This window comes from Lupinus angustifolius, chromosome LG10, assembly GCF_001865875.1.
Source record: "Lupinus angustifolius cultivar Tanjil chromosome LG10, LupAngTanjil_v1.0, whole genome shotgun sequence".
Classification (NCBI taxonomy): domain Eukaryota; kingdom Viridiplantae; phylum Streptophyta; class Magnoliopsida; order Fabales; family Fabaceae; genus Lupinus; species Lupinus angustifolius.
The window spans coordinates 1,221,289-1,233,499 of NC_032018.1; the positions used below are offsets into that span (position 1 = coordinate 1,221,289).

General features: G+C 36.5%; 1 protein-coding gene across 1 annotated transcript; it reads left to right on the top strand.

Moving 5' to 3' along the window:
* Nucleotides 3,246-12,132, top strand: LOC109358271 (topless-related protein 1-like). The gene is made up of 26 exons (XM_019602415.1): nucleotides 3,246-3,444; nucleotides 3,885-4,023; nucleotides 4,193-4,372; nucleotides 4,465-4,578; nucleotides 4,661-4,819; nucleotides 5,855-6,032; nucleotides 6,134-6,275; nucleotides 6,388-6,497; nucleotides 6,602-6,773; nucleotides 6,877-6,986; nucleotides 7,099-7,168; nucleotides 7,286-7,359; nucleotides 7,453-7,548; nucleotides 7,627-7,722; nucleotides 7,821-7,948; nucleotides 8,063-8,297; nucleotides 8,384-8,545; nucleotides 8,624-8,716; nucleotides 8,949-9,095; nucleotides 9,533-9,643; nucleotides 9,748-9,927; nucleotides 10,009-10,137; nucleotides 10,214-10,309; nucleotides 10,500-10,688; nucleotides 10,772-10,938; nucleotides 11,679-12,132. The coding sequence occupies exons 2-26, from the start codon at nucleotides 3,944-3,946 to the stop codon at nucleotides 11,884-11,886; spliced, it is 3,426 nt and encodes a 1,141-aa protein (XP_019457960.1). The 5' UTR covers nucleotides 3,246-3,444; nucleotides 3,885-3,943; the 3' UTR covers nucleotides 11,887-12,132.

Below are 12,211 nucleotides of genomic sequence, written 5' to 3' on the forward strand. Positions count from 1 at the left end.
TTGAAGGTTCCGGGGTTCATGGTTTAGGATTAAGGGTTTAGGGCCATAGTTTAGGGGTTAAGGTTTAGGGTTTAAGGTGTAGGGTTTTATGGTTCATGGTTCGAGGTTTATGGTTTTACAGTTTAGGGGTTTAGGGTTAGGGTTTAATGGTTTAAGGTTTAGGATTTAGGGTCTAGGATTTTAAGGTTTTATGGGTTAAAGGTTTGAGTTTAGGGTTGGGATTAAGGTTTAGAGTTTAGGGTTTTAGGGTTTTATAGTTTAAGGTTCAGGATATGTGTATGGTTTCGGATCAATGGGAGATGAGGTGATTTAGGGATGGTTGGGTTCGGTTGGGGGTTATATGTTAGGGTTGTCTTTTGATTTGGGCGTGGGAAAGTGTAGGGAAGATTGTGATGGCTTGATAAGGAAGAAGGTGGAAGAGGAATGAGATGGAAGACGCCACAAGCATGGAAGCTTGATAAGTCAAGTGTTGCTTGCCACAAGCTTAAGAAGCTTGATAAAAGCTCATCAATGGCCACGGCCAAAGGATAGAGTTTAGGAGAAGTGCTCTCAACTAAAACAATTCAAATTTACTCAAAATTCAACTTAACTTTTATTAATGACTTGATCAAAATATAAATAGGCAAAGTTGCCTTGGCTGAATAGATAAAATTGAAGATAGAAATCAAATTATCTTCTAATAAACATAGAAATAAAATCCTAAGTAATATCAATTGGTTGAGCTGAATTGCTTGTTTGACTTAGTCTTGAGTGTAATTCGGTTTTGGTAGATGGTTGGCCGAATTTGTTGAGGAGAAGGAAGAGACTTGATCAATTTGACTTCATCTTGAGGAACTAATCATATTTAATTTGAATCCAATCTGATTTGTTGTTGGTTGGAGATGAGATTAGGATTCCCTATTTTATAGCCTTGTGCACCTTAAAAGATTGAGCTTCCTATCTTCTTTCCTTGTTTCTAGCCGTGTGCATATTTGGGAGATTGATTAATCTCTCTTTAATCTTCATATAATGTTGTTGGTTGGATATGAGATTAGGGTTCCCTATTTTATAGCCTTGTGCACCTTAAAAGATTGAGCTTCCCATCTTTTTTCCTTGTTTCTAGCCGTGTGCATATTTGGGAGATTGATTAATCTCTCTTTAATCTTCATATAATCTTCTCTTTATCTCCAAGTTTGAAAACGTGTGCCATATACCCTTGAATTCAAATTCCTAAGTAAACTACTTGGTCATGAATATGAACCAATGTTACAAATAATTCCCAACCCATATTACATGAATTAAATACTAAAAATACTTCTTGAATGAAAAATAAACATAAATCCTAAGACTACATGAGAATTAAATTCTCATTTATTAATAAAAATGCAAATAAAATAAACCAAACTATACTATGAATTATTCGCAAGAACATGACCTCCATAAATCATAGGTCGCCCCCCTTGATTTACATCAGGCTACCATGGTTTAGAGTTTAAGGTTTACGGTTTACGACTTAGGGTTTGCGGTTAAGGTTAGGGTTATGGTTTTGGGGTCAAGGTTCATGGTTTAAGGTTCATGGTTTATGGGTTCAGGGTTTTATGGTTCAGGGTTTAGAGTTCTATGCTTTAGTGTTTAAGGTTTTATGGTTTACGGGTTCAAGGTTTAAGGTTTAGAGTTTTATGCCTTTTTAAGGTTTTATGTGTTAAAGGTTTAGGGTTTAGGGGTTAGGGTTTTAGGGTTTAAGGATTAGGGTTATCATTTAGGGGTTAAAGTTTAGGGTTTAATGGGGTTAGGTTTTAGGGTTTAAGGCTTATGGTTTGGGGCTCATGGTTCACAGTTCAGGGTTCAGGGTTCAAGGTTTAGGTATTTTGTGGTTTAGGGGTCAGGGTTTCAAGGGTTAGGGTGTTAGAGTTAAAGTTTCAGTGTTCATGGTCAGGGTCAGGGTTCAGGGTTCAGGGTCCAAGGTCTATGATTTTAGGGTTTAGAGTTTATGGTTATGATATAGGGTTTATGGTTTATGGGCTTAGGGTTTTACGACTCAAGGTTTATGGTTTAGTGTTTTATGGTTTAGGGGGTCACGGGTTAAGGTTCAAGGGTTTAGAGTTTAGGGGTTTAGGGTTTTATTGTTTAGGGTGCAACGTTCATGGTGTAGGGTCCAAGGGTTTATGGTTTAAGGTTCAGGGGTTCATGGTTTAGGGTCTAGGATTTAAGGTTTGGGGGTTGGGGGTTGGGGTTTTTGTGTTAGGGTTTGGGGTTCAAGGTGTAACAGGTTAAAGGTTTAAGGTTTAAGGGTTAGAGTTAGGGTTTGGAGGTTAAGGTTTAGGGTTTTATGGTTTATGGCTTAGGGCCTATGGCCAGGGCTTAGGGTTTAAGGTCAAGGTTTATGGGCCACAATTTAGGGTTTAGGGGTTAGGGTTTATGGTTCAGGGTTAAGAATAATTAACCATTTGGATTATATATAACTAGAGTTTAATATATGTGCAATATCATTGTAATGTTTTTTATATTGATAACACACCATTCACCATTGGTTTAGATTATTTTTGTTTGATAGTCATTGATGAATAATATATAAGTAGTGAATGATAGGTTGCCAATATAAATAACAGCCACATTGTTAGCGCATACATGTTAATTATATATAAAATATAGTATATTTCAACATAAATTCCATTTCTTCACTCGTTAACTATCTAACGGTCTCACAAAGCCGAAAAACTTGTGTGGTAGGGTATCCAACACGTCATATTTAGATAGTGTATTTATATTTTTTGATGTTATAATTTAAGATTAAATTTTAATTTGAATTAAATTTGTAATATTTTATCAAGATTTCAATTGTTGTCTCAACGTAAATATATTTCATAGAAGTTTTCCTCCTCACAATGTTGTGTTTAACAATATCATATTTAATTTTTTTTTGTACTATCAAAAATACTCTTTTATATTTTTAGATAAGGAACTAATCTCGTTGAGCCTCAACACTACATGAAAATTATTAATCTTCTACTTCTAGTGGAAGCTCTCAGCTGCAGACTCCAAGCCGATTGTTTAGACAAAAATGAATCCGGCTCAGTGGGTCCCACATTCTAACTTCAGTTCTAATATAACCTATCATGTCCATCTTATAGTTTATACTTCACTTGTAATATAACCTATCATGTTCATCTGATAGCTTATCATCATTTTCGATAACCCCTAACTGATAAGTTCGATAACTTATCACCCCCTTCCCTATCGCGTCATATATAAAATAACCTATTGCAAGTTCAACTGTCTATAGATATATTTGTAGAGAGAGAAAGTCATCTGAGAGAGTGATTAAGAGTATTTTAGCGTGACCCAATTTCTTCTAAGGAGAGAGAAAGTCAGAAAGGTTTGAACTTTAGGTCTGATCTCTTTTCTGGTGGTGGTGTTGCCTTTTTTGGGTTCCATATTCTTCTTCTATGTGAGAGAGTTTTGAAGGTGAGAAATTCGAAAGTTTTCGAATCTGTGTTGCTTTAAAGTTTGTAGCTTTTTTTTCCATCTATGTACTATAATTTCAACTTTTTTTCTCTTGTTTGTTTCCTTTTCTAAAAACACTATATTTTATCTTGCATCTTGGATTCTCCTCTATTGAGATTAAAGTTGCTTTATTTGTCTACCTTTGATAAGCTAAGATAGACTCAGTTTGTTTGCACTTTATCATGCCTCTAAAACCTGATTTCAATACTTGCACGCTTAATTTTGTGGAGATGGGTTTTTCTCTTCCATAAATGTTTTACTGAGGCTAGTTAAAGTGATTTCGTTTTTGGTGTTTGAGGTTTTTTGTGCTGTTTAATGTTTTTGCATTTTTTGGGATTATTTTGTAGCTGGTTGTTGTGAAATTTGTCTAACTTTTTTGAAAAAATGGTTGTTTTTGGCAGATCTAGTTTAAGGTTGCTCATTTGGTTGTGTTTCTGTTCTCGAAGACAGGGTGATTACAATGTCATCTCTCAGCAGGGAATTGGTGTTCTTGATCCTGCAGTTTCTGGATGAGGAAAAGTTCAAAGAGACTGTTCATAAGTGGGGTTTATTCCATTCTAGTTTGTTATCATTGTCATTATTATTTTTATTTTCATCTGTATTTGTTGTCTGTTATTATTGTTATTCGGAATCTCAAGTATTTATTTTATTGTATATCATATCAATTGATTAATTTTTTTTCCATTTTGTTTTGTTTTGAAAATATCAGGCTTGAGCAAGAGTCAGGGTTTTTCTTTAACATGAAATATTTTGAGGATGAAGTGCACAATGGGAATTGGGACGAGGTTGAGAGGTACCTTTCCGGTTTCACAAAAGTAGATGATAATAGGTATTCTATGAAGATATTTTTCGAGATTCGGAAGCAGAAGTACCTGGAGGCATTAGATAAGTAAGCTGATAACAAAATAATATTTATATATTCCCTTCACATTAAACATTGAAGTATATGAGCAATACTTAAGTTGTTTTATATTTTGGCAGGCATGACCGGTCCAAGGCCGTGGAAATATTAGTGAAGGATTTAAAAGTCTTCGCCACATTTAATGAAGAACTCTTCAAGGAAATCACACAGCTGTTGACATTGGAGAATTTTAGGTAGAAACATAATCTTTTCCCTTCCAAGTTTTCAGTTTAAAAGTTTGTGTAAGGTCCAGACAATGAGTTTATGATATTATAGGGAAAACGAACAATTGTCGAAGTATGGCGATACGAAATCTGCAAGAGCAATCATGTTGGTTGAGCTCAAAAAATTGATTGAGGCAAATCCCTTATTTCGCGACAAATTACAATTTCCTAACCTTAAAAACTCACGGTTAAGGACACTGATCAATCAAAGGTAATTCTTCCAAAGTCCAAGATGCTGATTTGTTAATCAACTCCTGCTCTGCATTTTATTTCTTGTACACTGTGGCCATGAGACTGCATGTGATATAGTCACTTACTTGTTAGCACCATTGAAGGAGCTCATCCTTAATAGTTGTATTTATGTTTTCTTTGGTCAGTGTTATTGCTAATTGCTAATATTCTAGCAGTTATTGCCCCCAATGTTAATTTTCATAATGATAGGATTCATGCCATTAATAGCAATGGTTGTAATTTTGTTCATAGAATAATCTTCCCAGTACAATGTGGTGCAGTAGTTTTGCATGGCCTACTTCATAGCATCTTTGCAGTCAAATGATAGATCATTTTTATGTAGCGGAGCTACTGCATAATTAGGTAGTCGATCCCAGTGGGATCCAGGATAGTGTCCCACATTCTTTGGTTGTGGTGGGATCCTGATGGGATATGGACATGTGGTGAAATCCCTAGTTTTCCCTTGGTTTTAAACCATATTATCTCCCTTTTTACCTTTTTGTCACTTCGCACCCATCCTAACCTAGTTAGAACAAGAAGGACTTGGGTGAGTTCTTCTCAATCTCAACCCATTTGTCCAAAACGGAGCACCTTCACCCTCCTCTTTGATTTCGTCGGAGGGCACTTCTTCTCAACCCCATGTGACCAAAACACAGTCCTTACTGTTGTTCAACCTTGTGAACCAGGGAGCACTAATCATCCGCTGCCTCTTGTGTTGGATTTGAGTTTTGCATTTAATATGGTTTAGTTTTCTATTTTTGAGCACTTATATATGTATATACTTCATTTCCCTATGCTGAGCATTTATATGTTCTATATCCCGGCCATCCCACCAACTGCTATGCCATTATCCCATTTTTGGGGTTGAACGGGATGCTCCACAATCTGAAATTGACTACTTAGTTGCACATATTCTTGCATTGATTGAAGGCACTATTCAAACAACAGATTAAGTTTTCATTAACAGATAACTGATTTCCTAATTTTGTTTTCCTTTTTTAAAATTAAATTACAGCTTGAATTGGCAGCATCAACTTTGTAAAAATCCACGGCCAAATCCAGATATAAAAACTCTTTTCGTGGATCACTCATGTGGACAACCGAATGGTGCACGGGCGCCATCACCTGCTAATAATCCGCTACTAGGATCCTTACCAAAGGCTGGAGGATTTCCTCCTCTTGGTGCTCACGGGGTGGGCTACTAAACTGATTTGTTTCATATGCATTGCATAATATGTCCTTTTCTTTTGATTCTTACTTTGGTGCTGGAATGTGCTCTAATTCATGTGTATAGCCTTTTCAACCTACTCCAGCACCTTTGCCAATGCCCCTGGCCGGTTGGATGTCGAATCCTACAACTGTAGCACATCCTGCAGTTTCTGGAGGAGGAGCTATAGGTCTTGGTGCACCATCAATGCCTGGCAATGCGATGCCTGGTAATGCATTCTTTTGCTTGCTGTTATTTTCAATCCTTCATCTCTAGTTTTTATAATCTATGTTTAGTACCTGCAATTTTTGACTTCTAACAAGTTTCATTGCCTTCTTAAGGTGCTTTGAAGCATCCTAGGACCCCTCCAACCAATCCTTCTGTTGACTACCCATCTGGAGATTCAGATCATGTTTCAAAGAGAACAAGACCAATGGGGCTGTCGGATGAGGTAACCTTTTATCATTTATAGGAACATCACATGTGGTCTTTCAATTCTTATGCAAATTTTTACTTATCACATTTCTGCTGTCTATCCATCTTTATGTTGTGTAGGTAAATCTACCCGTCAATGTGTTGTCAGGGACATTCCCAGGTCATGGTCACGGTCATAGTCAGGCTTTTAATGCACCTGATGACTTGCCGAAGACTGTCATGCGAACTCTGAACCAGGGTTCATCTCCTATGAGCATGGACTTCCATCCAGTCCAACAGACTTTACTCCTTGGTGTGCTGCTCCTCTAAGGCCTTTTAATAGTGTTGCTGACTTGTTTTTAATTGCTTTTATTTTCTTGTCATACTGGTAATTGACTTAATTTTTCTTGATGCAGTTGGTACAAACGTAGGTGACATTGCTTTGTGGGAAGTGGGTACTAGGGAGCGATTGGTCCTGCGAAACTTCAAAGTTTGGGAACTTGGTGCTTGTTCAATGCCATTTCAGGTTGACCCTTCTTTACTTTATAGGTTGATGTCCTTCATGAATATTTGTACTAAACCTTGAAACTTGGTAATTTTGCAATGGTGAAAAATAAAAATAATCATGATGAATTCAGGCTGCTCTTGTCAAAGACCCAGGTGTTTCTGTCAACCGTGTAATTTGGAGCCCTGATGGTGCTTTATTCGGTACGTAGAGAGCTTTTAAATTGTTCAACATTTAACTTGGTTTATAGATCTAATTAATATATTCTTTCAGAAGTCCACTATAGCAATTGCTGATGTATGAGTTTATTTAATAAACAGGAGTTGCATACTCAAGGCACATTGTTCAGATATACTCTTACCATGGCGCGGATGAAGTACGGCAGCACCTAGAGGTACACACACATATATAATGAGGAATTTCTCTGCTTGCTGCAGGTTTTTCTCATACATTAAAGTCGTTTTATACTTACAAACCTCTTTTCTAGATTGATGCTCATGTTGGTGGAGTAAATGACTTGGCATTTTCCCATCCAAATAAGCAACTATGTGTGATAACCTGTGGTGATGATAAGACCATTAAGGTAGGGTTTTCAAAGTTGATCTTGTTTTCTTGAAGTGAGAAGATATCACATCTTGCTAACTTAGCTATGTAACTTAAGGTGTGGGATGCTGCTACTGGTACGAAGCAGTATACATTTGAAGGTCATGAGGCTCCTGTTTATTCTGTATGCCCGCATTATAAAGAAAACATTCAGGTAGAAGTGGGCTTTGGTATGAGAAAATTGGGAGTTTGTTATGATTTCCTTTTGCTAGTTGGTTTTCTTGCTGATGTGATTTGTCTTTTATGCTGCAGTTCATCTTTTCGACAGCATTAGATGGTAAGATAAAAGCATGGTTGTATGACAATTTGGGATCTCGTGTTGATTATGATGCTCCTGGTCGTTGGTGCACAACCATGGCATATAGTGCCGATGGTACAAGGTCCTTTTTCTCAACCATGACTACTTGTATTGAGCTGAATTTTTTTACTTATAGTATCTGCTCTGATCACTTTCAGTTCAATTTTTTGTTGTTGCTATGAATTGTATACTACAGGCTCTTTTCATGTGGGACAAGCAAGGAGGGGGAATCCTCTATTGTTGAGTGGAATGAAAGTGAAGGAGCTGTGAAAAGGACTTATCAAGGATTTCGTAAAAGATCTTTGGGTGTTGTACAATTCGATACAACCAAAAATCGATATTTGGCTGCTGGTGATGATTTTTCCATTAAATTCTGGGATATGGACAATATTCAGCTTTTGACAACTGTTGATGCTGACGGGGGTCTCCCTGTAAGTTTATTATTTTATTAAAAACTGGGGATATGGTGTCTGGAAATAGTTGTTGCTAATTGTTACCTTATCTAACTAAATTACAGGCAAGCCCGCGTATCCGTTTCAACAAGGATGGAGCTCTTTTAGCTGTATCTGCAAATGAGAATGGAATTAAAATTCTAGCTAATGGTGATGGTATCCGTTTGTTGCGTTCACTAGAGAATTCTTTGTATGATGCATCAAGAACATCGGAAGCCATCACAAAGGTAGGCTTAAAGATATGATATTTTTCTTGACTTTATTTTATCCATAGAGCATAGTCTTATGTATGATCTTTGTGGCAGCCGACAATAAATCCAATTTCAGCTGTTGCCGCTGCTGCAACTAGTGCCGCACTTGCAGAGAGGGCATCATCTGTAGCAGCTATTGCTGGAATGGTCTGTTTATCTCATCTTCATATCAATAGGATTTGTTTTTTACTTAAATTTTACAGATCCTTTTATTTTATTTTTTGAAATTTGTTGCGTACTATGCAGCAACTTATTTGTTGCATCATGTATCCCCCCCCTCCCCTACTGTGTAAGAGTAGTAAGAATCTTCCATGAGTGCACTATGTATTTATTATCATTGATATTTTGTACTTCAATCGTGTCAATTTCAATTCATCAGAATGGGGATACCCGAACATTGGGTGATGTTCAACCTAGAATTAGTGAGGAATCCAATGACAAGTCAAAGATATGGAAGCTCACTGAAATCAATGAACCATCTCAATGTAGATCCTTAAAACTACCAGAGAATGTTAGAGTAACGAAGGTATGTTATTTACCTACTAGCTGCATTCATTTTTGAACCTTCACATGTCTAATTATATCAAGTACCATTACCATAGTATTTTAATTTTCATTGAAATTTGAAACTTTGCCTTTGTCGAGAAACTTAGTTTTTAATTTGTCCAACATAAAGAGCTTAGCATATGTAATATGTTTACGGGTATTTTAATCATAATAGTTATTTCATGTTGACACCACATTAAGTTGCATCTTAGAAATGTTTAAGAATGTTGATAATAAAGGCCTTAGTTGTTTTATAAGTCATTCCATTTCTGGATAATTGTGACCTTATTTATTCCTTTATACTTAAATGGGTATTGTATTAGGATTTTCCCTTGAAGGGTTGAACTTTCTTCTTATTATCCCTTATCTATTTCCAAACTAAAAGTTTTATGATTGTCTCAATCCTTGTTATGACAGATATCAAGGTTGATATATACCAATTCAGGCAATGCTATTCTGGCATTAGCTTCAAATGCCATTCACCTGCTATGGAAATGGCAGCGAAATGACCGCAATTCATCTGGCAAGGTGTGAGATTATATGAATTTACTTTTATCCGACTACTATTCTTTAATCGTAAAAGTAAGAACAGGAATAATATTGGTTCCTGCTGTTGATATTTCATCCTGTAGGCCAATGCCACCATGTCACCTCAATTGTGGCAACCTTCAAGTGGCATCCTTATGACTAATGACATTAATGATAACAGTTCCGAGGATGCAGTTCCCTGCTTTGCTTTGTCCAAGAATGATTCTTACGTAATGTCAGCATCAGGAGGGAAGATTTCTCTGTTCAATATGATGACTTTCAAGGTGAGCCATGAACACTAATAGTTGTTCAAAACTGTATTTCGGCTTCAACTAAACAATTTCAATCTTCTGGGCTAAGTGCAGACCATGACAACTTTCATGCCTCCACCACCTGCAGCAACCTTTCTTGCTTTCCATCCTCAAGATAACAATATTATTGCTATAGGCATGGATGATTCTTCCGTTCAGATATATAATGTCCGTGTGGATGAGGTATATTGCTGACTATAAAAAGCTTCTGCTTGTGATTAGAGTAATTTGCTGTTTATGCAGAGTTTTTTCTTTGCAGGTTAAAAGTAAACTGAAAGGGCATACTAAAAGAATAACTGGCCTCGCTTTCTCTCATGTGTTGAATGTGCTAGTTTCGTCTGGGGCAGATGCTCAGGTAATGATTGTCGAGTGTATATCTGTTTCGCGAATGTGTATTTTCTCTGACTAAATTGCATTAAAAGTAAGTATAGTTTTCAATCTTCAACTAGCTTTCATCAATTATGGATCCTTTTTAGCGTTTTATTGGCATTGCACACTTACCATTACTTACCTTTATGGGATTTATCTGCTTGTCCAATGTGCAGCTTTGTGTGTGGAATACTGATGGATGGGAAAAGCAGAAGACTAGATTCTTGCAACTTCCTGCTGGGAGGACTCCACCAGCACAGGCAGATACCCGTGTACAGTTTCATCAGGATCAGATCCGCTTCTTGGTTGTACATGAAACTCAGCTTGCCATTTATGAAGCGACCAAACTAGAATGTCTTAAGCAGGTTAGTTCATTAAGTTCAGATTTGTGTTTACAGTAAATAATTTATTTTTAATTTAGATCTGATCGTAGAATCTTGAATTGTAGTGGTTCCCACGAGATTCTTCTGCACCAATTTCTCATGCAACTTTCTCATGTGATAGCCAACTGATATATGCCAGCTTTTTAGACGCAACAATCTGTGTATTTAGTGCCTCAAACCTCAGATTGCGGTGTCGGATCAATCCTTCTGCTTATCTTTCTGCAAGTGTCAGGTAATGCCTTTATTGATACATGATAGACATTATGAAACTTGCTCACTTTATCATTGGTGTTTTCATTTTGAAACTTTGGTTACACAGATCATTATTCAATTACTAGGTATAAATTGCATCAACAATTGTGATTTTGTGATGGTCTCATTTTCCTTTGGAAGTCATTTGGTTTTTGATGTCATTCAAAATCCAAAGCAGTTATCCTTCAACCTGTACTCATTCATTTGATGTCATTCAAAATCCAAGGCAGTTATCCAAAGCATTGTCATTAAATTTGGCAACATTTTCATTTTCTGGTGCCAATACACGTAAATAAGTTTTTCAAACTCCCGAAACGAGTTTTTTTTGTTTTTCTTAACAGTTCAAGGTTATATAGGTAAGCTGAAAGAAGCCAACTGCACTGCCTATATGCGTGTGAATATTCGGTGAATGAATTTTAATCTTACTCCCACCTAGTGGGACTAAGGCTTGGTTGCTTGTTGTATAATTGCTTTTATAAAATGGAATCAATCAAGGATTTAGTAGACATGAACAAAAACAGAACATGACAAAGACAGTAAAGTTCAATATTTTTGTACATCATGTCGTTTTCCATCCGGTTTTTTTGCATGCACCAACACTTATTTAATTGTAAAGCTGCGAATACTTATTAATTCCTTGTGACGTTTATTATTGGTAACGATATACTTTGCTTTATGTTATAAACTCCTAATCTTGTAATCTTGTTGGTTTCTATGCAGCAATTCTAATGTACAACCACTTGTGATTGCTGCACATCCACAAGAACCAAATCAGTGTGCTGTAGGATTGTCAGATGGTGCAGTTCATGTGTTTGAACCCCTAGAGTCTGAAGGCAAGTGGGGTATTCCTCCACCCATTGAGAATGGTTCAGCAAGTAATGTTGCTCCTACACCAGTTGGAGATTCCTCAGATGAAGCCCACAGATAAATCCATTTTCAGACAAAGACAAGTTTCTTTTACATGCTTGGTTTGCTGAACAAGGTGGTAATACACTTTAAGTTAATGCAGAGGAGGAACCAACCCATTTGGTTGAGAAACCAAAACAACATTAATTGGCAATATATGTGAAAATTCTTGTAAGTTTAATATAGATGTAGAAGTTGTTGACTACTTCCAAGGTTTTTGTGGCTATTTATTTAAGATTGGTTGATCCTAACTAGTTCCCTTTTGTAATCAACATCCACTCTAATCTTGTCTCTATTTTCTTCATCTTCCAGACTATATATAAAATATATGTTTTTTTTCAAATGGT

What these genes read in the sequence shown, in the direction of transcription:
- LOC109358271 (XM_019602415.1), top strand. Translation starts at nt 3,944, where the DNA reads ATGTCATCTCTCAGCAGGGAATTGGTGTTCTTGATCCTGCAGTTTCTG. An exon ending in TTCAAAGAGACTGTTCATAA is followed by an intron (nt 4,024 to 4,192) that starts GTGGGGTTTATT and finishes TGAAAATATCAG; the next exon opens with GCTTGAGCAAGAGTCAGGGT. An exon ending in CATCGGAAGCCATCACAAAG is followed by an intron (nt 8,546 to 8,623) that starts GTAGGCTTAAAG and finishes TCTTTGTGGCAG; the next exon opens with CCGACAATAAATCCAATTTC.